This window comes from Podarcis melisellensis, assembly GCF_964234715.1.
Source record: "Podarcis melisellensis genome assembly, chromosome: 6".
In the NCBI taxonomy this organism is placed as follows: Eukaryota; Metazoa; Chordata; class Lepidosauria; order Squamata; family Lacertidae; genus Podarcis; species Podarcis melisellensis.
This window is the reverse complement of record NC_138538.1, coordinates 21,038,366-21,061,835: the sequence shown is the minus strand read 5'-3', so window position 1 is coordinate 21,061,835 and position 23,470 is coordinate 21,038,366. Positions and strand designations below refer to the sequence as shown.

At 40.4% G+C, this 23,470-nt stretch overlaps 1 protein-coding gene and 1 long non-coding RNA gene across 14 annotated transcripts in view; one reads left to right on the top strand and one right to left on the bottom strand.

Moving 5' to 3' along the window:
* Positions 1-2,208: 2,208 nt before the first annotated feature.
* Positions 2,209-23,470, bottom strand: part of ZMYND8 (zinc finger MYND-type containing 8) — an 81,328-nt gene continuing 60,066 nt past the window's right edge. For 11 of the 13 annotated variants that reach the window (XM_081916660.1, XM_081916663.1, XM_081916666.1 and 8 more), the window contains 11 exons: positions 22,297-22,431; positions 21,312-21,464; positions 20,438-20,935; positions 16,615-16,980; positions 14,701-14,891; positions 11,388-11,468; positions 9,318-9,396; positions 8,570-8,809; positions 8,233-8,390; positions 5,776-5,865; positions 2,209-3,633 (listed from right to left, as the gene is read on the bottom strand). In XM_081916660.1, the coding sequence (XP_081772786.1) occupies positions 3,532-3,633; positions 5,776-5,865; positions 8,233-8,390; positions 8,570-8,809; positions 9,318-9,396; positions 11,388-11,468; positions 14,701-14,891; positions 16,615-16,980; positions 20,438-20,935; positions 21,312-21,464; positions 22,297-22,431 (2,093 nt within the window). In that variant the 3' untranslated portion in view covers positions 2,209-3,531. Of the gene's footprint in view, positions 3,634-5,775; positions 5,866-8,232; positions 8,391-8,569; positions 8,810-9,317; positions 9,397-11,387; positions 11,469-13,058; positions 13,128-14,700; positions 14,892-16,614; positions 16,981-20,437; positions 20,936-21,311; positions 21,465-22,296; positions 22,432-23,470 lie in introns of those variants that run through there. The other 2 variants (XM_081916657.1, XR_014169678.1) reach the window with 2 other exon arrangements.
* LOC309373219 lies at positions 3,642-5,544 on the top strand. Its single transcript, XR_014169861.1, has 2 exons — positions 3,642-4,511; positions 4,976-5,544. It is a non-coding gene; the product is annotated as an uncharacterized lncRNA (long non-coding RNA).

Below are 23,470 nucleotides of genomic sequence, written 5' to 3'. Positions count from 1 at the left end.
AGAAACATGCATCTTCTTGGGACTGCCCATATCCACCCTTTAAAAAGTCCCTTAAATCAAGTTCCTAACTGCTCTTACAAGCCACTTTTCTGAAACTTGCTTTAGCAGTTTTCGTTCTTCTTGTTTTTTTAAAAATGTGGCAGTAACTTACAAGGGCTGACTTCTTTTATTCTGAAGCAGTGAACAGCTCCCATTAAGTCCACTCATTTCAGTGGGTCTACTCTTGAGTATGACGTAAGTGGGATGCAACCCTGTGGTCCTAATGGTGGGCTCTGCTTCCTACCCACCACCAAAGCAGCTGTTTTGGGTGACGAGTTTAATGAGACCATAGATCCCACATCTCTTATCATGTCTAGTTTTACCCACAAGCTGCCTGCTTCTTGGCGTTAAATGTCAGATGAAGTGACGCAGTAGTGGCCTGCTTGTGATCAGGACCATCATGATTACTTGAGAGAAGTGTCAATATGTTATTAGTCAGAACACAGTGTGCTTTAAATAGACTGGCAAGCAGCAATGGTTTTTAAAGAGCCTGTGTCTCTTGAAACTGATCAAGTCCAAACTGTGCATAATATGTAAACTTGTCCATTTTCCTGCATGAGTGATATTCTACATTTTGAAAGGACACTGGACTTTGGTGAACAACTTTCCCCAAAGACTAGAGGTTCAATCCCAAGTGGTTGTTCTTGTCTGTCTTGGGGCCTCACAGTACAATGGTCTACAGAACAGAAGCGTTCAGTGTCTTAAGATAGGTTTTGTTGTTGGCAGGACTGTGGTGGTAGCTGCTGGCATGATTCATAAATCACAGAATTGTAGAGTTGGAAGGGACCACAAGGGTCATCTAGTCCAACCCCCTGAAATGCAGGAATCTTTTGCCCAGCATGGGGCTCAAATCCACAACGCTGAGATGAAGAGTCTGAGCTACTGTGATGTGAGGTGTGAAACAGGCTTGACTCTCTGGTGGCAAATAATTATTACCATGGTGAAGGTTCACATTAGGAGACCCCAAGATGCTGGAAGTCAGTTTTTATGACTTTGACAACCCTGAAATTGTTTTTTTCCTCCTCCTCTCTCTTTTTCAGCATTTGACTTGCCAGCCAAAGCTATGAGAAAGCAAGAGTGAAAGACAGACAGTAGATTTTTATTTTGTTAAAAGGAAAGGAACAAGAGAACAAAGAAAAAGAGAAACCAAACTAGTAAAGGTGGTATTAGGTAAAGGTAAAGGTAAAGGTACCCCTGCCCGTACGGGCCAGTCTTGACAGACTCTGGGGTTGTGCGCCCATCTCACTTAAGAGGCCAGGGGCCAGCGGTGTCCGAAGACACTTCCGGGTCACATGGCCAGTGTGACATCGCTGCTCTGGTGAGCCAGAGCTGCACACGGAAACGCTGTTTACCTTCCCGCTGGTAAGTGGTCCCTATTTATCTACTTGCACCCGGAGGTGCTTTCGAACTGCTAGGTTGGCAGGCGCTGGGACCGAGCAGCGGGAGCGCACCCCGCAGCAGGGATTCGAACCGCCGACCTTTCGATCAGCAAGTCCTAGGCGCTGAGGCTTTAACCCACAGCGCCACCTGCAGCAAAAATTCTTCAGCCTCTTTGCCCCAGGGTGCTGCTCTGGCCTCATTTGTTTGAGGTTAGGTTGGCTGGGGCTCAGTCTTCCTTAGAGGCACCTCAATTTTGGAACCTGAGATAATTTGATGTACTTAGCCTTATTTAAGCATCAAACAGACAAGACTTATTAGCTGTGCGGAAAAGCAAGCAGCTGACAAATTCTAAAATAAATAAAAAGTAAAATACCTCTTACTCTTCTGTGTCTGTTCAATGTCCAGGAGGCAGATGAAAACAAGAAAACATCTGCATATTTGCTAATGTTGAATAGGAAGGCTGCAGTGCTCTCAGAACAGTTTCCATTGCTAGGCAGAACAAGTGAAGGGAATAATATAAAATTGTAAGTAAGCATGCCAAGTAGTGATGCAGTTAAGTATCAACTACCGTAGAAATACAGCTGGATCGGAATGGAGTTGTTGTTTTTAAAGGACACATGTAAATGTAACCTGGCTTTCAGAAGGAAAATGGAAACCCAACATGACCCATTTTTTTTCTAAAACAGTTTAATTAAAAAAAGAATTAAAGAAACTTAAAGAGCCCTGAAAAAACTGGGAAATCCCAAAGCATATTGTGCGTCACCTGCTTTAGTAAAAGAAACACAATAATCAAAAAAGATATTTAGTTTAATACAAATTTTATACAAAGAAAATGTGAAAAAATACTTCCATATGCTAAAAGCAATTATGCTTCACAAATAAGGCCAGCTAGGCTATCTTTGACACAATGCAATTCACAAATATTCTGCTCCTGATTTTTTTTTCCTTCTAGCTTTTTTCTTCTTTCCTCTAATGTGTGTACTAGCTGGAGACTGTACAAACTGCATCCTTTATAAACAATGGGAGAAATCAATATGACTAAAATGTACAACAAAATGTACTGGAATGATATAATACAATTAATTTGCTCATATACATACATCACCTTGCTTTGTTCAATGCTTTGTTTACACAACATACAAAATGGTACTACAGTTTAAGTGTAACAGACAGTGTTTTCATGGGTTACTTTCTCTCTCATACTGTACTGTTTCATGCTTACATAAAAACATAAAAATCCCATAATACATGCTCTATTCCAGCATCAATGTCCTTTGCCCTCGTTTCCTGGTAAAGAGTCTTCTCCATCTATAGCTCTTGTTCCCTTTGAAAACAATTTCAAAGTCCTTTGGACACTTAAAAAAAGAAGCAGCAGCAATACAACTGAAACATAACCTAGTAGGAAGCATATGCCCCAAAATCCATTTTCATTATCTCTGGAACTATTGATCTGATATTTAGCTTCCGACTTTCCTTTTCTCTTAGCATGAATGAAATTTAACCCCCCCCCCTTTTTGTAAACAATCTCTCTCATTTTAAATATGAAACACAAAATATGTCCTTTAATGTACGAGGAGCCTTAAGATTGGAAATGCTTGATTTAACAAATTTAAAACGGCAAGTTCCAGCTTCAGTTGCACAAACCAATGTGCAGGCGTGTGTGTTTTTCCGTCTCCAAAGGCAAGGCAAGTGGTTCAGTCTTCTCATTCTTGATTTATGTGTGCAACTGCAGTTCCCAGAAAACCATTTCTCTTGGTGGTGTTTGTGGCAAGTCTGATTTAACCTTTCCTTCACCAGCTTCCAACACTCCTTATACGTCGAAGTCAATACAAATATAAAAAGGAGATGGTACTCTAACATCATCCACAAAATGTACATAATTTACAACAGAAGCATAGATTTACCATGAATTTTACCAGTCCTCAAGCTTTTTAAAGCCAGCGCTAATGCTTTACATTAATGTAGTGTAATAAATGCTTTGTACACCTGTACAAAGCTAAAAGTCTGAACCTTTGAGGTTAATCCAATGAACTGCGGGGATTTTTTAAAAAACATTTCTATTACAGAGATGATTATATACTCCAACAGCTGCCTGGATTCCTTTGTTAGCAGTTAGACTCTCCGTACTTGGACAGGCATTGTTGTCTGAACATATTGAACTCCTGTTCTCATTGCCACGGTCCCAGCTGTAGGGCTTACTACTACAGGAATGGTCTGTGGATTAAAACCAAAACACGTATGTCAGCAACCACAAGCACAGAAATGTAGGATTGCCTGTCATGAGAAACCCTCAGCATGATACTACCAGGGAAATAAAGGGCATAATACATAATAATACACTACTGTACATAATAAGCACTCTGAGCCATGTGCAAGATATTCAGTACCGAGTCAAAAAAATGAGTTTTCCTATTCCTTGCTATATAGCCTCAGACCTGTGTGTAACTTTCCTCTCAATATAATTGCAAGCAATCCCTTAAACAGTAGAAATCTGATTAAAAGTGTTTACAGTTTCTGTATTACACAAATATTCTGTCTAGTTACTAGAAAACAAACTATGTATTGTTTAAACAATGTGTGTTCACTCAAATCAGATGGTAAATCCTGGTCTTCAAAGTGCTCACAAACCAACAATTTACAGGAGACAATGGGCACAACAGCTAAAAAAACAAACCATGATTGCGTTGTTTTCAAAATGTAGTAACCTGGAGACTTCCATCACATGTACCAGGAACTAATCCAGTACTTTCTTTACACAAACTGTAGGATGAATATTGAACCATGCTGATGTGTTGAGGTCCTTTAAAGCATTAGGATTTATTACTAAACTCATATATGCATTCCACAATAGCATTAGGTCAGATGTTGCTAAAAAAAACATGTCTAATACTCACATAGTAAGAGAATTAGTGGATTTGGGCACTGTGCCTTGGAACAGTAGGATCGTTAGCATTATGACCACAGTAGGTCAGTAAATGTACATGGAACATTTGGTATGGCCAAACAGAACATTTGGTACTGACCATTGTAAATTATAGAATTAAATGTCAAGTAGGGTGAAAAATCACCAAGGCTCTCCCTCCTACTATAAGGTAAGGTAAAGGTAAAGGTAAAGGTACCCCTGCCCGTACGGGCCAGTCTTGACAGACTCTAGGGTTGTGCGCTCATCTCACTCTATAGGCCGGGAGCCAGCGCTGTCCGCAGACACTTCCGGGTCACGTGGCCAGCGTGACAAGCTGCATCTGGCGAGCCAGCGCAGCACACGGAACGCCGTTTACCTTCCCGCTGGTAAGCGGTCCCTATTTATCTACTTGCACCCGGGGGTGCTTTCGAACTGCTAGGTTGGCAGGCGCTGGGACCGAACGACGGGAGCGCACCCCGCCGCGGGGATTCGAACCGCCGACCATGCGATCGGCAAGTCCTAGGCACTGAGGTTTTACCCACAGCGCCACCCGCATCCCTGTATAAGGTAGTATAATACTATAATACTATAATACTATAATACTATATAATATAATATTATATTATATAATACTATATATTATAATACTATAAGGTAGTATTGTTAAAAATTAAAACAGGATCACCAGGACATCTGTTTTTGAGGGAAACATGCCACTCCAGAGGGATCAAACATGGTCAGCAAAGCAAGGTAAAACTCAACCAACAGAACTTTATAAGGTAAAATCATTTTAGGCACAAGTAAAGATCTTCTAATTGTGGCGGAAAGCTTTTTTGAAACAAGAAGCTCCAAGTTCACTTTGTTATGAAGAACTCTAGCTCAGTCTCTCTGTTGAGCATTTTTGGGCCTGAAGAGCACGGGATGAATAGTTAAACTTTTGCTTACCACATGGTGATTGCATAAAGGAAATTAAGAAGCCTGAGGGATTAAATGGATGTGGAACAGTGGCCTAATTCCTACATCACAGCCAACATTTCCTATCTCAGCAGCAAAAGATCGTGACGTACAATGGCAATGCGACAATTCCAGAAACACAGAATATATATGCAATATTGTTAGGGCTCAGTTTGTTTGGCATAACCTGGATAGTGCTAAAATAAAACTTGTTCGTATTGCACAAAGGAAGAGCTCGTCATATCTTCAGTAATGTTTCCCCCCCCCCCCCATGCAGCTGTAACTATGTGTGAACGTTGGCTAGTCTTTGAATCCTTGGTTGGTTCTATGATGAAATTATATGGCATGAGGGAAATGGAGATGTTGTACGGCAAAATAAGGCGTTTTACACTGCAAATATAGACTTGGGACCGGTGAATTCATGTCCTGATAACACAGGGGAAAACCCCTCCCCCCACAATAGATAATGAGCTGTTTCAATGCCAAAAAGCAGTACTTACAATTGTGGGTTGAGTAGTTGGTATATAGGTGGTGGTCTGCGGGACCTGGACCAGTTTTATAGGCTGGCTGCTTGTCACACCTGTTGCTATCTGCAGAGACAGCACAGGCAACCTCAGCAAAAGGTTCAGCTTTTACATAAATGCCACCTATTTATTATTATCGTAGAAATTTGTCAGATGTTTGGCTTGCGTTAAAATTTGCATCTCAATGAATTCACAGGTTACTTTTTTTGTTAATGAAACCAAAATTCAAAGTATGAATGTGAGCAATGTATACAGCTTGATGTTTCAAAAAGGTGCAACAATTATGTGAAAGCAATTTGAGATTTTCAAGCAAAATGTTCCATGGTAGAAATTGTAGGCACCCGACATTTTCTTTGCAAATAATGCCAGATCATAGCAAAACACAGCACTGCTAAAAGCACAAGAGACTGCTCTTTTAAAAATACCCTAAACATGTGTGTACCTAATTAGTCAGTCAAGGTTTTTTGGTAAGGCTCATCACCAATTTCCAATGCGTTTCAAGCATCCCCCTCAATGAAAAAACACATAAAATCTAGAGAACAACTTATAAAGTTTTATGAGTTAGGTTCACAGAAAGTGTGAGCTCATGAGTATACTGGAGTATATGTTCTCCAGTAATAGTTCAAATGAGACATGATGCAATTAAAGTATTGGTGAAGTAAATAATATATTGTTATTTTACTAAACACACAGGGTTTGGGAACGAAGGAATAAGTATGCAATTCCAGCTCTTCATAAAGATATTGGTTTAATTAATTATCAGTGCGACAATGGTTATTAACATCTCTGATTAAAAATCATATCCTAATCCACACCATCTGAAGAATGTTAATTGATATATACAAGGATATACAAGGCTTATGTAGCCAATGACATCTTATGTATTCCAATGCCTACCATTTCTGTGGAGAAGTTAGGGTACAGAATTATTTGAGGATATGGCAATTTGAGCAACAGTTTCAAAGTAGAGTTTTAGGTGCATGGTAGAAATGCCAGGGCATGCTGTGTGAGTGTATCTACAGGGCATATATAATCTGCAATTCAAAGGAGCTAGAATAGAGAAAGGTCGTTGGGCATTCATGCACCCAGAGCAATAGCTTTGACTCAATGAGACTCAATGAGAGTGGCAGAATATTGCATGAAATTTCATTAGGGCATGGCATGGTGAAGGACAAAACTATATAGCAAAGTGCTGATGTTTCTCCTAGAATTTCACTGAGAGACGGGCACCATTAACTATTCCTACCTGCAGAGTCACTTCCAGAGAACAGCACTGGCTGGACCCATAGATTTATGTTATGGAGTCCCACAGGGCTCCATCTTATCCCTCATGCTGTTAAATATCTACAGTATCCCATCTGGAGAGACTGTGCAGACAGTGAGTCAGTGTTTGGATACAGTGATAGGTTGGACTAGGGCTGATAAATGGAAATTGAATCTAGTTAAGATGGAGGGTGGGTGGTCTCTGGTCCAGGAATTAAGGGGTTGGCTTGTTCTGGGTGGGGTGGAATATCCCCCCCTTGATGGAGCAGCATCGAAGTCTGGTGTACTCCTACAGGCCAAAGTGTCACTGAATATACAGGTGGCTTTGGTGGGGCCTATATCCAGATCTGGCTGGTTCATCAGCTGTGGCTGTTCCAGGACTGAGATAGTTTGGCCTCAGTAATCCATGCTCTGATAACCATAACATTGATGCAATGTGCTTTAGGTGAGGATGTCCTTGATAACAGTCTGGAGGCTGCAACTAGTATTGAGAGTAGCCAGAAGAGTGCGTATCGCTCCAAGTTCTGAAAGCACTACAGGGGTTGCCAGTGAGCTTCAGGGTCCAATTCAAAGCGTTGGTACTAGTATATAAAGCCCTAAAGTACTTGAAGGAGTGTCTTCTGTCATATGTCTAAGCACACAGTTTACAATGGGAGGGGGCCTTCTTGCAGTACCAACACTGTGGATACCAAGGAGGGTGAAAAAGTATGAGAGGGGTTTCCTCTGTGGTAGGGCAGCCAGAATTTAAAACACATTTTTATTTGCCCAGGCCCTTGGAAGGAGATAGTATTATTTGGGCACTGTCATTTTAATTAATGATTTTGGAATTGGTCTTGTAAAATTTCATGTTGTCAGTTGCCCTCTTAAAGGAAGGAAGACTGGACACAAATAAATAAAATGAAATATGAGAGCCTAGATACATTTTGGTCCCTTCCCTTAAGAAATAACTTTGTAAGATTAAAGACAAATCTCCAAAATGTGTTTTAATTCTTATGAACCCTCAAGAACGTTAACAGGAAACCAGAATTCAGTGTTTTAAACAGTCTCACAAATTTTACATGAAGGGGGTTGTGGTTAAGTAAAGAAGTATGTTGTAAGCCACCTTGAGCGTGGTTGTAACTTTGGAAAGGCGGCTCACAAGTAAAATGACTGACTGATTGAAATACTTACTGTAACACTCTCCTTGCTCTTTTCAACAGCTGCCTCTTTTTCTTTTGGAGTACTGGCAGTTTCTGTAGGTGCCGGCTGTGCACTGGAGGTAGGCTGGGATGATTTATTTAATGTTTCTGTGCTAATTTCAGGATCAGTTTCTTGCTGTGTTGCAGTTGCTAAAATGGAAAAAAAAGGATTTCTAAATTATGTAATTGAATAATGTTCACTCACAAATAAGTTAAAACAGTTGTGAGGAACCTTTGGCCCTCCAGATGTTGCTGAACTACAACTCTAGCGTGGGAACATCTAGAAGGTCAAAGGTTTCCCACACTTAGGTTAAAAAGATATTGTTTACCTGACTGTGTGCAGGACTTCATGTGTTCTGGCCAATGGGCTTGCTGGCAAGGGTAGTCGCAGTAACTGGTATTCCAACAACAGTAGAAAATTGCTTCTTTTTTGCAGTTGGCACACCACTGCTTCTTTTTGGTTTCATCCACAGCTTGCTGCTTTTCCAGTTCCAGCTGCTTCTTCACTTCGGCAATCAAACGATCTCTTTCCTGTTCCAAACTCTGACGCATTTCAGCCATTGTGAGTTCTAGTCAACAGACAGACAGCATATAGTCAACAGTGGGTCCAAATGGTAATTTAGAAATTTAAGTTTTAGCTCTAGATGCATTAGTCACTTTTAGATGAAAAACAACAGCTTCATTCTGTAACTGCAAGTGCAGCATTAGGCAACATATCTACCAAACTAGTGATTATTGGTTCTCATGAATGAACTATAAATGAACAATTACTATCCAATTTGCAGTTTAACTTGCTTTCTGGATTTCAAAAAGAGTAAGCATATTTCCATTCTCAAAACAGTATATATTTAAATCGTGGTTCAGGAAATACTATATTGAGCTGGTTCAGATGTCTGAACTGGCCCACTCTAACTGACCATACATGTGAGGAACAGTCTAGGATGGCATGTTCCATCACATTTTCTACTCTTTCTAGGGAGGGCAATTTGTACTATCACAGAGTTGCAGCTGAGATACTGCCATGGCCTTTTAAAAAACAAGTGGCAACATCATTATTTTGAACTGCATTTTTTATACCCAGATTGTGTTTCATTTCTGAAAGTTCCTGCTGATGTAACCACTGAAGCTTTTCTATTTCAATTCTCAAACGACGAATCTGGAATATCAAAGAAATAATTAGGTCACTTGATTTTAAAAAGTCTTTATCAACCCTATGAGTTTTGGATTTAATTTGCATAAGTTTGCAAATGAACAAAATGATTCTGAAGGGGGGAAAGCACCCTCTCTTGGTTTTTAGATGATACATTTCTGTTTCCCAATAATCACCATATCAAAAAGGCATTCCAACCTGTGTGTAAAAAGGGAGGAATGATTCCTATGGATTTGTATCTATTTACTATTAAAAATAAATAACATTTTTTATAACCCATGGCTCAACTAATGAAGGGTATATTTAAATTGACTAAATGAGCCCCAGAAAAAATATGGACTTTAGAGTTCCATGATTCATACTTTCTATTTCCCTTTTTCTAAATAAAATTTCAAATAAAATAAAGGGGGGAAAACACGCACACACAACAATACATAAATAGAAGTGCTTAGTTTGCTGGTTTTAACCAGTTATTGCATGATTCAAAAAGAGCACTAGGAATTTATGCCAACAGTGATCAGAAACAAGAGCTTAAAACATGGCAAATTTTGTCCTTCTGGTATTTCAAACAGTAAACAGAGAGGAAACTAGGAGACCGATCAAAAAAACAACTTTCACACCCATAATAAGAGATTTTAGCAAAATTCATCAGCAAAATGGATAGCAAATGGAGCAATTTTTCTCTAATAATACTGCTAGGGAATCTGTACACAAAAAAATGAGAGTCCAAAAATATGTATCCAGCAGAATTTAAAAGAAAGGTTCTACATGAAGAACTCAATTTTTTTTTTATGTTTCGTACAGTCTGAGGTATATGGACCAGGATTAATATTGTTAGCACCGTAGTGAGTGACAAAAGTGCCCCAGCTGATTTAATTTTCATTTTACTGCTATTAAAAGTTTTGCTTGTTTTATGTTGTAAGCTGCTCTGAAAAAGTTTTGTTATAACACAGGCTATAAAGGTAGTTAGTAAATAAATATTCAGAAAAATTGACTTTAAAGAAAAATAACTGTCTTTTTTTTAAAAAAAAAAAAGAGTCAAGGCTGTTTTTTAATGCAATGTCACGATCAGCATGCTTCTGTAAATCATTAGTTGCCTACAGAACTCTGAGTAACATGGGCATCGCAGAGTCACTCTCTCCCCTCCTTTGCTATGTGGCATGAAAAAGAGAAGGGTTAGTTAATGTGCCTGAATCACAGGAAAGAAAAAAGATAAGATACTGAAGCTCATTTTCCCTCATCCTTTCCTTCCTCCATGAAAACAATATATTCACTAAACAAATTGAGGTGGTGACACTGGCTGTACTCCTATGTACTACTAAACAATAGTTTAGCCCTATGTGTGCAAGCCAGAATAAGCTCCCTGTCAATTGAGTATTTCAAATTGTAAACTGGACCTAAGATATTTTGCTTGTGTAAACAAGTTAGATTTAGAAGGCCTGAAGGAAAATCCTGGAATAGCTAGTCTGCCATGCATTTAAGGAAGTACAATGGTACCTCTGGTTAAGAACTTAATTCGTTCTGGAGGTCCATTCTTAACCTGAAACTGTTCTTAACCTGAGGTACCAATTTAGTTAATGGGGCCTCCTGCTGCCGCTGCGGCGCCGCCACGTGATTTCTGTTCTCATCCTGAAGCAAAGTTCTTAACCTGAGGTACTATTTCTGAGTTAGTGGAGTCTGTAACCTGAAGTGTCTGTAACCCAAGGTACCACCCAAGGTAGTACTATTATATTGTCATTGTCCTGCGCAGTAGTAGCAGCTTTTAGCAAGAGCAACCTAGTTAAAATTTTATGTTATAAACTTTAATGAGCTCCTCTCTCACACAGTATGCAACCAGTAGTTTTCACAATAGTTGGTATTAGATCAGACAAGAGGCCAGAACTCAAATACATATCTGCAGAATATTTAAAAGGCAGATTACTACTTATTTTTAAAGTGTTTCACATTTTATTTTTTAAAGAAAAAAATGTGACTTGCTGATGGCAAAAAACACTGACCTCAGCAATTGTGCTTCCAGTGGTATTTTTTGAAAGGTCATTGTATATTTCTGTCATTGTTCCTTTTATGGCATCCATCATCTGTTAAAAAAAAAGTTTATTAAGGAATTAAAAGTGATCTTGCTTTTTAAATTTCTTTATCCCGGGAACATTCCATAATTTCTTATGTAGGATATTATAAAAACTACTGACACACTTTTCTTTGAGTGGATTTTGTAAATCTCATATCAATAATATAAAAGAAACCCAGCAACCACTGCATCTTAGGTCATATTGATACCTCTTGACCTCTGAGATTCATCCACTCAACACACAATGGATAGAAGTGAACAACTGAGCTTTAGGAAGAACTTTCTGCAATAAATGCTGCTCAATAGTGGAATGAACTACCTTGAAGGGTTGCGGACTCTCCCTCACTGGAGGTTTTTAGACAGTTAGATGGCCATCTGCCAGGGATTCTTTAGCAATGATTCCTGCACTGCTAGATGGCCCTTTGGGTTGCTTCACACTATATTTCTATGATTCTATGAACTTGGGTGGGTTTCTGTGTGTGAATAAAAATATCACCTCTCCATTTAGTTCTTTTGATATCGGTTTCTAATCTCACTATGAGTAAAATCTCAGGAATCAAATAACAAGTGATTATACAGAGCCATTATAAATGATTGCATGCAACATGACTGCATACCTGCCGGGGGGGGGGTGTATCTGTGTGTGCCTCAGACTACAATGTGGGGTGCCACATGCTATGATTAAATCACTTCAGAGTATGTTTAGTTTGGTAGCCAGACAACTGGACTCTCAGACATGTGGCGAGTTCATTGTTCACTATTTACTTGTTCAATCTGAATGCCATAGGTTCTCTCTAGATGGTGTTAAATTACAATATTGCCATGTATCTGTAATGCCATCAGAGCATTCAAATCACCAATCACCATGTCAAAACACAGAATTCCATGTTGGCATTATTATAGCACTTTGATGTCAAAATGACAATCAGAATCCAACTCTATTTGCTTGCATCCATAGACACCAACAAAGCATTCTGGAGCCGTTTACTTTTAATTTTAGTCCTAATTTATGCATTGAGAGTCTGAAATGCAGTACTCTGGGAATCTGTTCACAGTCTACCATGCAAGTTGCTGATGCAGGATCAGATGTCAATATTCATGAGGTAGTAAAATGGATCAAGATACCTACAGGACTGAAATGGGAGAAAGAAACTGCATGAACTTTCTAAACATCATTTGTGACCTTATACATGGCATCAACTCACTGAGCAGTTTAGATAAACAGGGCAGATGCCTGTGTTTCTTTCCACTTCATGCACATGGCTACATTGGAACATGATGTGAGGAATTCCTCATTTTTGCTTTTCACGTCTATGTTTTTTAAAAAGTAAGGTTCAATTTAGCTCTCTGCCTAAATTTCTTAATTAAATAAAGTTGCATCAATAGAAACTAGAATGGCTTCTTAAAATAAAGACAATGGAGGGGGCAAATGCACTTTGTAAACATTTAAAGCACCACCCTAGGATGGCTCATTTTTCATCATTCTAAAACTTCTCATTATGTTTAAATGAACACATTTTAGAAGAACCACTTCACATAAGAAGCAGGAGTTGTTTTTACTTCATGATTTTTGTACCTGAACAAAAATGGAATTACTTACTTGTCATTAATTGTTCTTCCAGTTGTGCTGCCCCTGTGTGGTCTCACTAGTGGTGTTAAGGTACGCCAGCTGTAACACACGGGGAAACTTTCACAGCAGTATTTTAAACTGGCCAGCTATGCACTTAAGCTTGATGTTCAATGAAGCACCTGTTTACAGCCTTGCCTGCTCAGTTCTCATTCTGGCCACTTCTCCTTTGTCTTCCTTGAAGGAGTCCAGGTAGTACACAAGGCTAGTTTACCCAGGCAAGAAAGTATGGCTGAAAGATGCTGACTTGCCCAAGGCCAACCGATGAACTTTATGACTTACAAGTGATTTGAAATCTACTATTTCTCTCTTGCATACACAGAATGTATAGCAAGTTTTTCAGGGAGAAGGTATGCAAGACTAGGCTTTACAGCCCTGCCTAAAAATAAAAATGTCAACCCTTCATATACAGTCCTTTATCTACCACATGTGTACCAGAGCCTAAAGCCTTTGGAACTGTTGTGTCACACCTTGCACACAGTTCATCCTCTATCCCCACTCCACCATCAAAGCCCCCATATCTGTTTGGCAGCCATGTTTGGTAACCGTAGCTGAAAGTGCTTGTCCAAAGATGCTGGCTTTCCCAAGCAAGACCCAATTGGTCACTGTGGCATACCACTTGCCCAGATAGGCCAAGCAAAGGCATCATCTTCCTCAGCTGCCAGAAACTCGTATAGCTCAGCTACTCCCATACAGCTGTATCCAATAGGCTCCTGTACCAATAGCTTCTATAGAGATAGCTTTACATATCTGTAAGACTACTCTGTCCCAAGAAGTGCAGGGCTTAAGGCTATTGCTGTGACATCATTGCTCTGTACACTGAAGTGGAAAATACTCAGCTCAGAATACCATTTCCCCCCGAACAGAATATCAAAAATTCTCTCTTGTAGCCTTTATGCTAGAACACCTACATGGTGCCATCTCAGAGTCTTCCTTCAAATTCCTCCACAAAGGACACCTTTTCTATTATGCCTCAGGCTTAATCTTTAGATGCTCATCTCCAATTGGAGCAAAGTTTAAGGACATGAAACTATATTTCCTTGTATTAATTTTTCTCTACTTTTCTCCTACTGCTTAAATATAGATTTAGGCTCTTTGAGGCAAGCACTTGCATTTGTTTTCCCATTATTATTTTAATGCACCATACAGATGGTTGTCTGTGCTAAAAGAAACACGCAAGAAGTAGGGGAAAAAAAGCTTTGTCAAACATTACAGATAAGTCTGATAAGTACTAATAAAATTATGATGTGCATACATATATCCACACATGTTGGGTTAATAAAATTTATCCATAAATGTATGTTAACCATGCATACATTTGGGCTGTTTTTGTCTCTTCCCTCCATCCCTGACCCCCAAACCCAAGCTTCTGTTTTTGGAGAACTATGGCAGGAAAAGTTGCAGTGCTTCCAGCTACACACCAGCAGCCAGTTTAAAATATTGCTGTTAAGGTTCTTCCACGTGTTCAAAGGTTAAACTTATCCACATCACAGGATGAGGAAAAATGTTCAGGCAAGTGGATAACCTACTTTGTTGCACATCAGCAACTGCATGAACTTCAAAGTAAAACTTGTAAGAATGTAGTGCTTTTTTAAAACAAAAACAAAAAACTTACTTTACTAGTATACTTAGCAATATCTGCAGCCACATCTGCTGAAGCTGTTGCTATTGGCAAGTCTGTATTAACTGAAGATGAAAGTGTACTTGCTGATCCAGAACTGGTTACTATGGAAACAGGTTGAGTGCTTGTAACCAAGGTAATGGTTGACGTTGAAGTACTCTGAGTAATTTCTTTTTGCTGTACAGCTAAGGATACAAAACAAACCCACAAGTGAATCACTGCAGATTTCAGTGTGTTTGAAATGTCAAAAAACAGGCAAACCATGGCTAAATAAATGCTGTTCAATAGCCTTTCACGTCTCAGTCTAGAACATTTGTGTTGGTGGATTGGTGTGTGATGCTCCCATAATACTTCTTGCAGTGGTGACATATCTTATTCTGTGACATTATGCTTGCATAACTGTGTAAACCAGGGCAGAAAACAAGGCAGTTAAGGATTCTTAGGGCAACTTTTAGTGAGTGTCTATGCTGGTTTCACCAGCCACTGGAAAATACTCCTTAAAATGTACCATAGTGGGATAATACAGTGGTGTCTCGCAAGACGAAATTAATCCGTTCCGTGAGGCTCTTCGTATAGCGGTTTTTTCGTCTTGCGAAGCAAGCCCATTGACAGCTTAGCGGATTAGCGCTACAGCGGTCAAGCGGCTTCCAGCGATCAGCTGTTAAGCGGGTTATCAGCGGAACAGCTGATAAGCGGCTTAGCGGCTTAAGAAAAGGGCGGAAAAAGCGGAAAAAACCCGCGGGGGGGATGCAAGATTTTTTTCGTCTTGCGAAGCAACCCCATAGGGGAATTCGTTTTACGAAGCGCCTCCAAAACGGAAAACCCTTTCGTCTAGCGGGTTTTTCGTCTTGCGAGGCGTTCGTCTTGCGGGGCACCACTGTACCTTGATTATGGCCAAGTAAAATGTCACAAAGTAGTGAACAAGCTGTTGAGTTATTAGGAACTGTTCCAGTATGATATTAAGCAAAATGGGGCAGGGAGGAAGGGGAGTCTGCAAATTAGGTTGACACCCCAAAATCTACAGATTGCATCTGTCTAAAGATATTAGGAAGATTTAATTAGATTAGTATCTGTTAGGTGCAAATTAAATTTCAGAATTAATTAGATTAAGAACTGCTTGGACAATAATAATAATGGCTGTTTTCCCATTTTTGGAAAATAAGAAATCTAGAAATTACTTGGATCTATCCTCTTAAAAGGTTGACACTCTTCATTTTCATAACCATGTTTCACAGAAAATAAAAAACTTTCTGTCATCACATAAAAAGGGATCAACATGTTCTTTAAGGACACTTTAAAACCAATCAAAATTATATGATGGAATCTAACATTGCACAATGGGACTTCATTTTCCTCACCTCTTCATTGCAGCCATGCCCTAGTACCCAGTCACACAAACAATTTGCACGGGAGGGTTTGCTAACTCTCCAGAGCAGATTTTAAGTGTGTGTGGGGTTATAGAGGAAGGGACTCAAGCACAGACAGCATTAGATACAACCTATATTGTGCATCTCCATATTGATACTGCAGTTCACATTCCAACTAAAATGCTGCAGATAAAGAAATTATTCTAAGTACTGTTGTACCTGTTGTACCTTGGCTCCCAAACGCCACAAACCCGGAAGTGAGTGTTCTGGTTTGCAAACGTTCTTTGGAACCCGAACGTCTGGTGCGGCTTCCACAGCTTCCTGCAGCCAATCGGAAGCCGCGCCTTGGTTTCCGAACATTTTGGAAGTTGAATGGACTTCCGAGGCACCACTGTACACTTAAGGACCACACTGGTGGAGCAATTTTGCATTTTCATATCTTTACAGGACGAATTTATGGAAGAATAGTTTGAAGTACTTGAGCACAATGACCACAGCAAAAATACAGCAGTGAAAACAAAATGGGAAAGGTGATACATACCTTTCACAGCCTGTCTTGTCTGATATCTTGTTCCTTGGGAGGACTGAGGTTGCTGCTGCTGACTCTGTTGCTGCTGCTGTTGCCTTTGCACCTTCTGCATGTGCCATTTCTGAGAAGAAGTCTGAAATTTGTTTGAAGAATTCCATACAACCCGTTGAACTGCTGGGGCAGTTTCCTTTGGTAGAAGCGGCCTCTGCTTCTTCACTGGGCTCCCGGTGGCTGCAGCTGGAGTGCTGGCAGCAGAAGTAGTGCTTGTTGTAGCTGTGACACCAGCTGGAGGAGTCTGGGATGCGGATCGAGTAAGCACCTGAGTTTCAGCTGGAGGCTGACTACTTACTGTTGAAGAAGGTGGGGTTTTAGCTGCAGCTAAGTGGTTAGAAAAAAAACATGATTTTTTTTACTGACAATTCAAGTAATACAAAACAAAACTACTGCGAGGAACATAGGACAACAGATATCGATGCACATAATTATTTTTCAGTGGGTGAAAGTTGCATTGTTCATTGCCAGCTGACAGATATCGGTGCACATAATTATTTTTCAGTGGGTGAAAGTTGCATTGTTCATTGCCAGCTGACTTTCAAAAGCAATTTACACATCACAGACCTACAAATGCCATCTTTTTGCCTGCAGAGAAAATGTGATGAAGTAAAAGAAAGTAAACCAAGTTCTGTGGGGTATATGTTTGTCACTCTAGGAGCCTCTAAACTTTCATTTTGACCCTTCCATCATCTACTCTGGAACTATTTTTAGTCCCTCACATCATATAGATGATGCCTCAGAGCTACTATTTATCCTTGTTTTACACTGACATATATTAGGTTTTGAAACGTCTTCATTCAGATTATGAAACCACCCTTAATTATTGCATTCTCAGCAGAAGTTTCAGGAATTTGCTACTATAGGCAGCGCACACACCAAGATTTCAAGACTCTCATGATCACACGTTCCCTGGTGATTGGATACTACTACAGTAGTACCTCGTTTTGCGACCAGGATCCGTTCCGGAGCCCCAGTCGCAGGCTGAAAAGGATGCTGGACAAAGCACCGTGTCTGTGCACGTGCGCGGAGTAGTTTGTGCTTCTGCACATGCGCGAGCAGCAAACCCGGAAGTAACCCATTCCAGTACTTCAGGGTTTGCTGTGGACGTTTGATGGAACGGGTGTGCAACGAGGCGGACGCTAGACGAGGTGCCACTGTATAAAGAACACAAGTCATATACATGCTGCCGAAAGCCAGGGAAGATGAAATTTAAGTAAGAATGTATTCATTTGTTTATTTAAACTAATTGTAATATATGCAGTCCAAACCAAAAATTAAATAAAACTCAGAAACTATAGAACAAAACACAGAATTCACTTACAAATAACACCAGCAACAGTGACACAAATTTAACTCTCCCTCTCTCACATTAAATACCGAAAGGTTTGAAATAATCTCAAAAAAACAACAACCCCTTCTTGAAGTGTTTCTAACCTTTCTATCTACCATCTGCCTTGTCTGAGCATTGCAGAATACAGATCATGGATTGGGAACCAATGGTCCCTCCAGATGTTGTTGAACTCAAACTCCCATCATCCAAGACCATTGCCCGGACTGGTAGGGGCTTATGGGAGTCCAACATCTGAAGAGTGACAAGATACTAATACTCTGTACATAATGACAAAAGCTAGTGCAATCTATAGTACAGCTGCATGTTTTCAAGCCACTGTAGCAAAGATACATTTTTGGAAGATACAGTTGAACCTCCATTTACATAATCCTCTGGTTACGTAAATTTCGGGATGCGTGCGGCAAACCCAGAAGTATTTTATCGGGTTTCGCTGTGCACGCATGCACAGAAGTGGTCCTCAGGTTGCGGAAACCTTGGGATCCGACCGGACCTCTGCAACGGATCCCGTCCGCAAGCGGAGGTACCACTGTATACTAATGCCTTGCTTTTTTCAGCAGGGTGATTCCTTCATCTCTCCTTCCTCACCCTTGCCCCCTGCAGTTGTAGAAGCACGCTACAGGGGCACAGGCCACCTGGCCCTGTACAGCACAGTGGGATGACTTCAGGTATATTCAAAGTACACACAGTGCATACAGTGGCACATAGGGGTGGGCTGCTTCCCCACTATGCACACCCATTCCCCATTTGCGGCTGCGTGAACTGCCCCTAGCAGCCCTGCTTCCTGGGCTGCAGTTTAGGACTCAGTTGTGCATCCCTAGCCCTATTCATTCCAGCAGCACTCATCACATGTCTGTGCATGCAACTGAAACAGTCTACTTTGATTATTTTAAAATATTCAAAACTCTGATAATTCTAACCTTATTCTTCAAAATATTTGTTGAGAAGGAACTTTCTCATAGTAAGAGCTGTTTGACAGTGGAATGGACTCCCTTGGAAGGTGGTGGACTCTCATTCACTTGAGGCTTTTAAGCAGAGGTTGGATGGCCATCTGCTATGGATGCTTTAGCTGAGATGGCTGCATTACAGGGGATTGGACTAGATGATCCTTGGGATCCCTTTCAACTCTACACTTCTTTTTGAGACTTTTAGAGAAAAGCACATCAGTATCTTATGTTGAAATCAGACTGATCACAGTCTGCTAAACCTAAACATGCTGTTCGCCTGTGTTACTATGGCTAGGCTCATTTTAACATGCAGAACAATTCGCTTTGCAGGCCTCTATTTCTGGCACCTTGTGGAATGCATGAGCTATATTCATGGGTTAGAAGCTGATTTGTTAATGGTCGTACAGTGGGGCTTTGTGGTCCTTTGATCCCTTTCTGTTTTTACTGTAAGCCCAAGTACCGTATTTTTCGCCCTATAGGACGCACCAGCCCATAGGACGCACCTAGATTTTTGGGGGGGAGCTTCCCCCGACCCCAGCCCCCAGAACGGGAGCCAGAGTGGCTCCCACAGCCCCCAGAAAGGGTCCGAGAGTGATGGCGAAGGTGAGCGCACCTTCGCCATCGCTCCCGGAGCTTGCGGGGCTGGGGGTGGGGGACGCCCGAGCTTCCTCCGCCCCCAGCACCCAGAGCGGGTCGGAGAGCGCTGGCGAAGGTGAGCGCACCTTCACCATCACTCCCAGAGCTTGCGGGGCTGGAGGTGGGGGAAGCCCGAGCTTACCCCGCCCCCAGAACAGGTCGGAGAGCGATGGTGAAGGTGCGCGCACGTTCGCCATCGCTCTCGGACCTTGCAAGGCTGCGGGCGGGGGAAGCCGGAGCTTCCCCCGCCCCCAGAGCAGGTCGGAGAGCACTGGCGAAGGTGAGCGCAGCTTCGGCATCGCTCTGGGAGCTTGCGCGGCTGGGGGTGGGGGACGCCCGAGCTTCCTCCGATCCCAGCCCCCAGAACGGGTCCCAGAGCGATGGTGAAGCTGCGCGCAGCTTTGGCATCGCTCTGGGAGCTTGCCAGGCTGGGGGGGGGGGATAGCTTCGCCCCATAGGACGCACATACATTTCCCCTTCATTTTTGGAGGGGAACAAGTGAGTCCTATAGGGCGAAAAATACAGTATTTCCTCAATGCTCAAACAGTGAGAAAATACAAAGACAGCATTTGAACCTTGTGCTATAAAGGTTTCAAAATCGGTATCTATATGTGCATGTTTGACAACATTGAGCAAATATTATTTGAGAAGTAATCCTCAAAATAGCTGCACTGTTAGATTTTTAAGGAAAATAAAATTATTTCCACCCCATTCTAGAAGCACACGTTCACACACACACATACACACACCACATAAGGTATCAGGATTTCTGGAACTGAACACCACAGACAGCAAAGTGCTTAATCTTAGATTGCCAATGCGCATAACAGGAAAAAGCATATTTTTTTACCTTCTTGCTTAGGAGGAGATTCCTTGGGTTCTTTTTTATTTTTGCGTCCCTCACGCCCACACTGATCTTCACCAAGGTCAATAACAAGTTCACTTTCTGAGTCAGAGTCCAGACCAAGATGTACTGTTGGCGAGTCAGTCTCATCTTTACCTTTCAACTTCTCTTTTGTAGGATGTGACAAACTTTTCCCCTTTTCAGAAACTTCTTTATCAGAGTCTACATTTGCCTTTTCTTTGACAGGGGTATCTGTTTTCTCCACTTCTGAGACTGTACTTTTAATTTCTTCTTTTTCTTCAGTTGGCGTTGGTGGTTTCGGTTTTTTTTTCATGGCCAAGGATTCTTTGTCACTTCTTGCACCTTCTTTTTCTTCTTCTTCCTGATCGTTCTTGGATTTCTGTTCATCATCACTGATATATTCACTATCACTAGAATCTGACTTTTCAGAGTCCTCTGAGTCGCTATGTTCTACTGCAACATCTTCAGATATTTCATTGATCCCTAAGAATAAAAGAAGACTATTTATTTATTCATATATTTCTACCACACACGTCTTTACAATTATTGAGGCTTATAAAACTTAAGAATTAAGCCATAGATATAAAATAATGAGCACACATACATTATAACAGACTAATTATATACCATACTTATAATAATTCTGTGAAGTAGGTTGTTCAAGTATTAGTTTTGCAAGCAAAGTTCATTTGCCTCCCCAAATAAAGAAGATTTGAACCCTGTTTTGCTAAGATGCAAGCCAAACTCTCTGCACAATGGACAACACACCATATTTAAGATTTCCCCCCATTTATGTTAAAATGAACAATGTTTCAACTCTAATGCCTTCAATGCAAATTTGGTATTACCATGTGCATACCTAACTGTGCTTTACAGCTCTCTATTGTCTTGTCAAGATTAAGCTGGAACCTGCTGCGAATTTGCCGCTTTGGGGAAATCAGGGGCGCAGGTGTGGATTGCTGCTGGACTGATTCACTCAACTCTTTCAGATCCATCTCAGCTTTACTACGATCTAGAATATTAAATAAAAGTGTTTTCATTACATAACACAGCTTAAACAGAAATTGTTTATGTCAAGGAAAAAACCTAATTCAATCAGTCCACATTCAGTATTAATACTTGGTAATATTTACAACATATATTACAACATTTCAAAATAAATGCTGAACAACTATTTGGAAGCATGTCTGCAATCCCAGAAACAATTAGGCTGCTTAAATTTCACAGAGGTTGATCAGATTTCAATTTCAGATTTAATTTTCACTGAAGTTGATGTGAAGGTTCGCAGTCAAGGAGTAGAATTGAGTATAAACTCCTTCTATAATCAAAGCTGTACTGAGTGAGAATTAAGAGTCCAGCTCTGATCCTTGATTATGCTGATGTGAAAACCTTATACTGTCGCATACTTAGCATAATGCTTTGTCAAGCCCTAGTCAGTGCTCTCACAAAACCTATCCATCAAAGTTATACAAATTGCCCAAATATGCCAGGGGGCTTTTCTGAAGTGAGGCTGATTGGGAAAACCAGTGGTATCCAAGGACCAGAGGATTTTGTCAGAAATATTTAGTTTTATACAAGAATAAGGAACTATGGTTTTTGGTAGTAGAGCAGGTAAGCAAATATCATTTAGTTCTCAGAATCCTGTATCTGCTTAACTATGTACTTTCCCAGATATTTTTAAAGCATTTAAAATATCCTTCAATTGAATGAAATTGCTTCAATTGGGAAACAGAAAGTGTACCTGTCCACATTTATGATTCTGCACTCATAGAATCACCTTGAAACTTCTCATATAGCAAATAGCATTGATAAAATGAAAGTTGGTACTGACAATTTTAACTCACCAAGATTAAGATTCAGAATGCTTCCTGGAGTGGATGTTCTTTCCTGTTTAGCAGGCGTTGAGACTTGAGGAGAGAAAGGTTTGGGGCTGCCAGATAAGCTCCCTGCTTGGCCTGTCCTTGTTGGTGCTGGAGAAGCTAACAAAAGTAGACAATTGACATAACTGCCGTTTCAAAACATGACTGAAACCCCCTATTCAAGTATGACCAAGGTCTTGGGTCCACTCTGTGGGATTTGTAGCATTTTTGCTTTGAACAGGAACCCACCCCCCACCCCGGTTGTGGTTTGCACTTACTGGATTTTGCATTGCAGATTAGGTGTGCAAAGAGCACAAAAAATCAGTATTTTACATTAAAAATACATTTTATGAGAAAATACACTGAAAAATGTTTATTTTATACAAAATGTGTATTAATTAAATGCAGACTTTGCATGTTCTTTCAGAAAAGTCAGTAGGACGGGACAGGAGTGCCAGTGAAAATGAAATGAAACAGGAAAGCAGGAGGCTGCTTGATTCATCCCTAATCCTTCCACAGCATAAGCACTGGAAAATATGAGGGCCCTTATTAAGTAGCTGCACTGGAATAAAAAGAGTGCAAAAATTGTGAATTTATTGAAACAATTTCAACTGAGAGTCAAATTCTCTTTTATTATGTCAAGTAAGAAGATTAATTATACCAATGATGTGTTGATTAACATAGATAACTAATTAGTTAGGAATGCTTTCAGATACCATCAACTTACCAGCTTTCACTTTGGAAAGGAAATACCCAGTTTTAGGACTACTTCCCTATTTATCTCTGCCCACCTTAGATTCTGGTAAATTTCACCTGTATGTGGATTTCCTATACCATATTATTCTCAAGACACTGTTCCAACTTGCTAAATCAAAATGAACTATTTTGAAACATGACTGAGCTTCTCTACAGGCTTTACAGCTTGCTTGCTTGCTTGCTTGCTTGCTTACTTATTAAGATAGTTTAAACTGAATGTCTTGCAAAGTATTTATCAAATTCCAACATGCTCCTTTGCCAGCAAGTTAAGCCAAAGAACCCTAGATTAATATTTGCAAAGCAGAGAAATCTTTCATTATACTATTTAAATTTAAGATGCTTCATGTCATCACTTCTTCTAATAGCAACCTCAGGTGGAGAATAGCAACAAGACTGTAGCCAA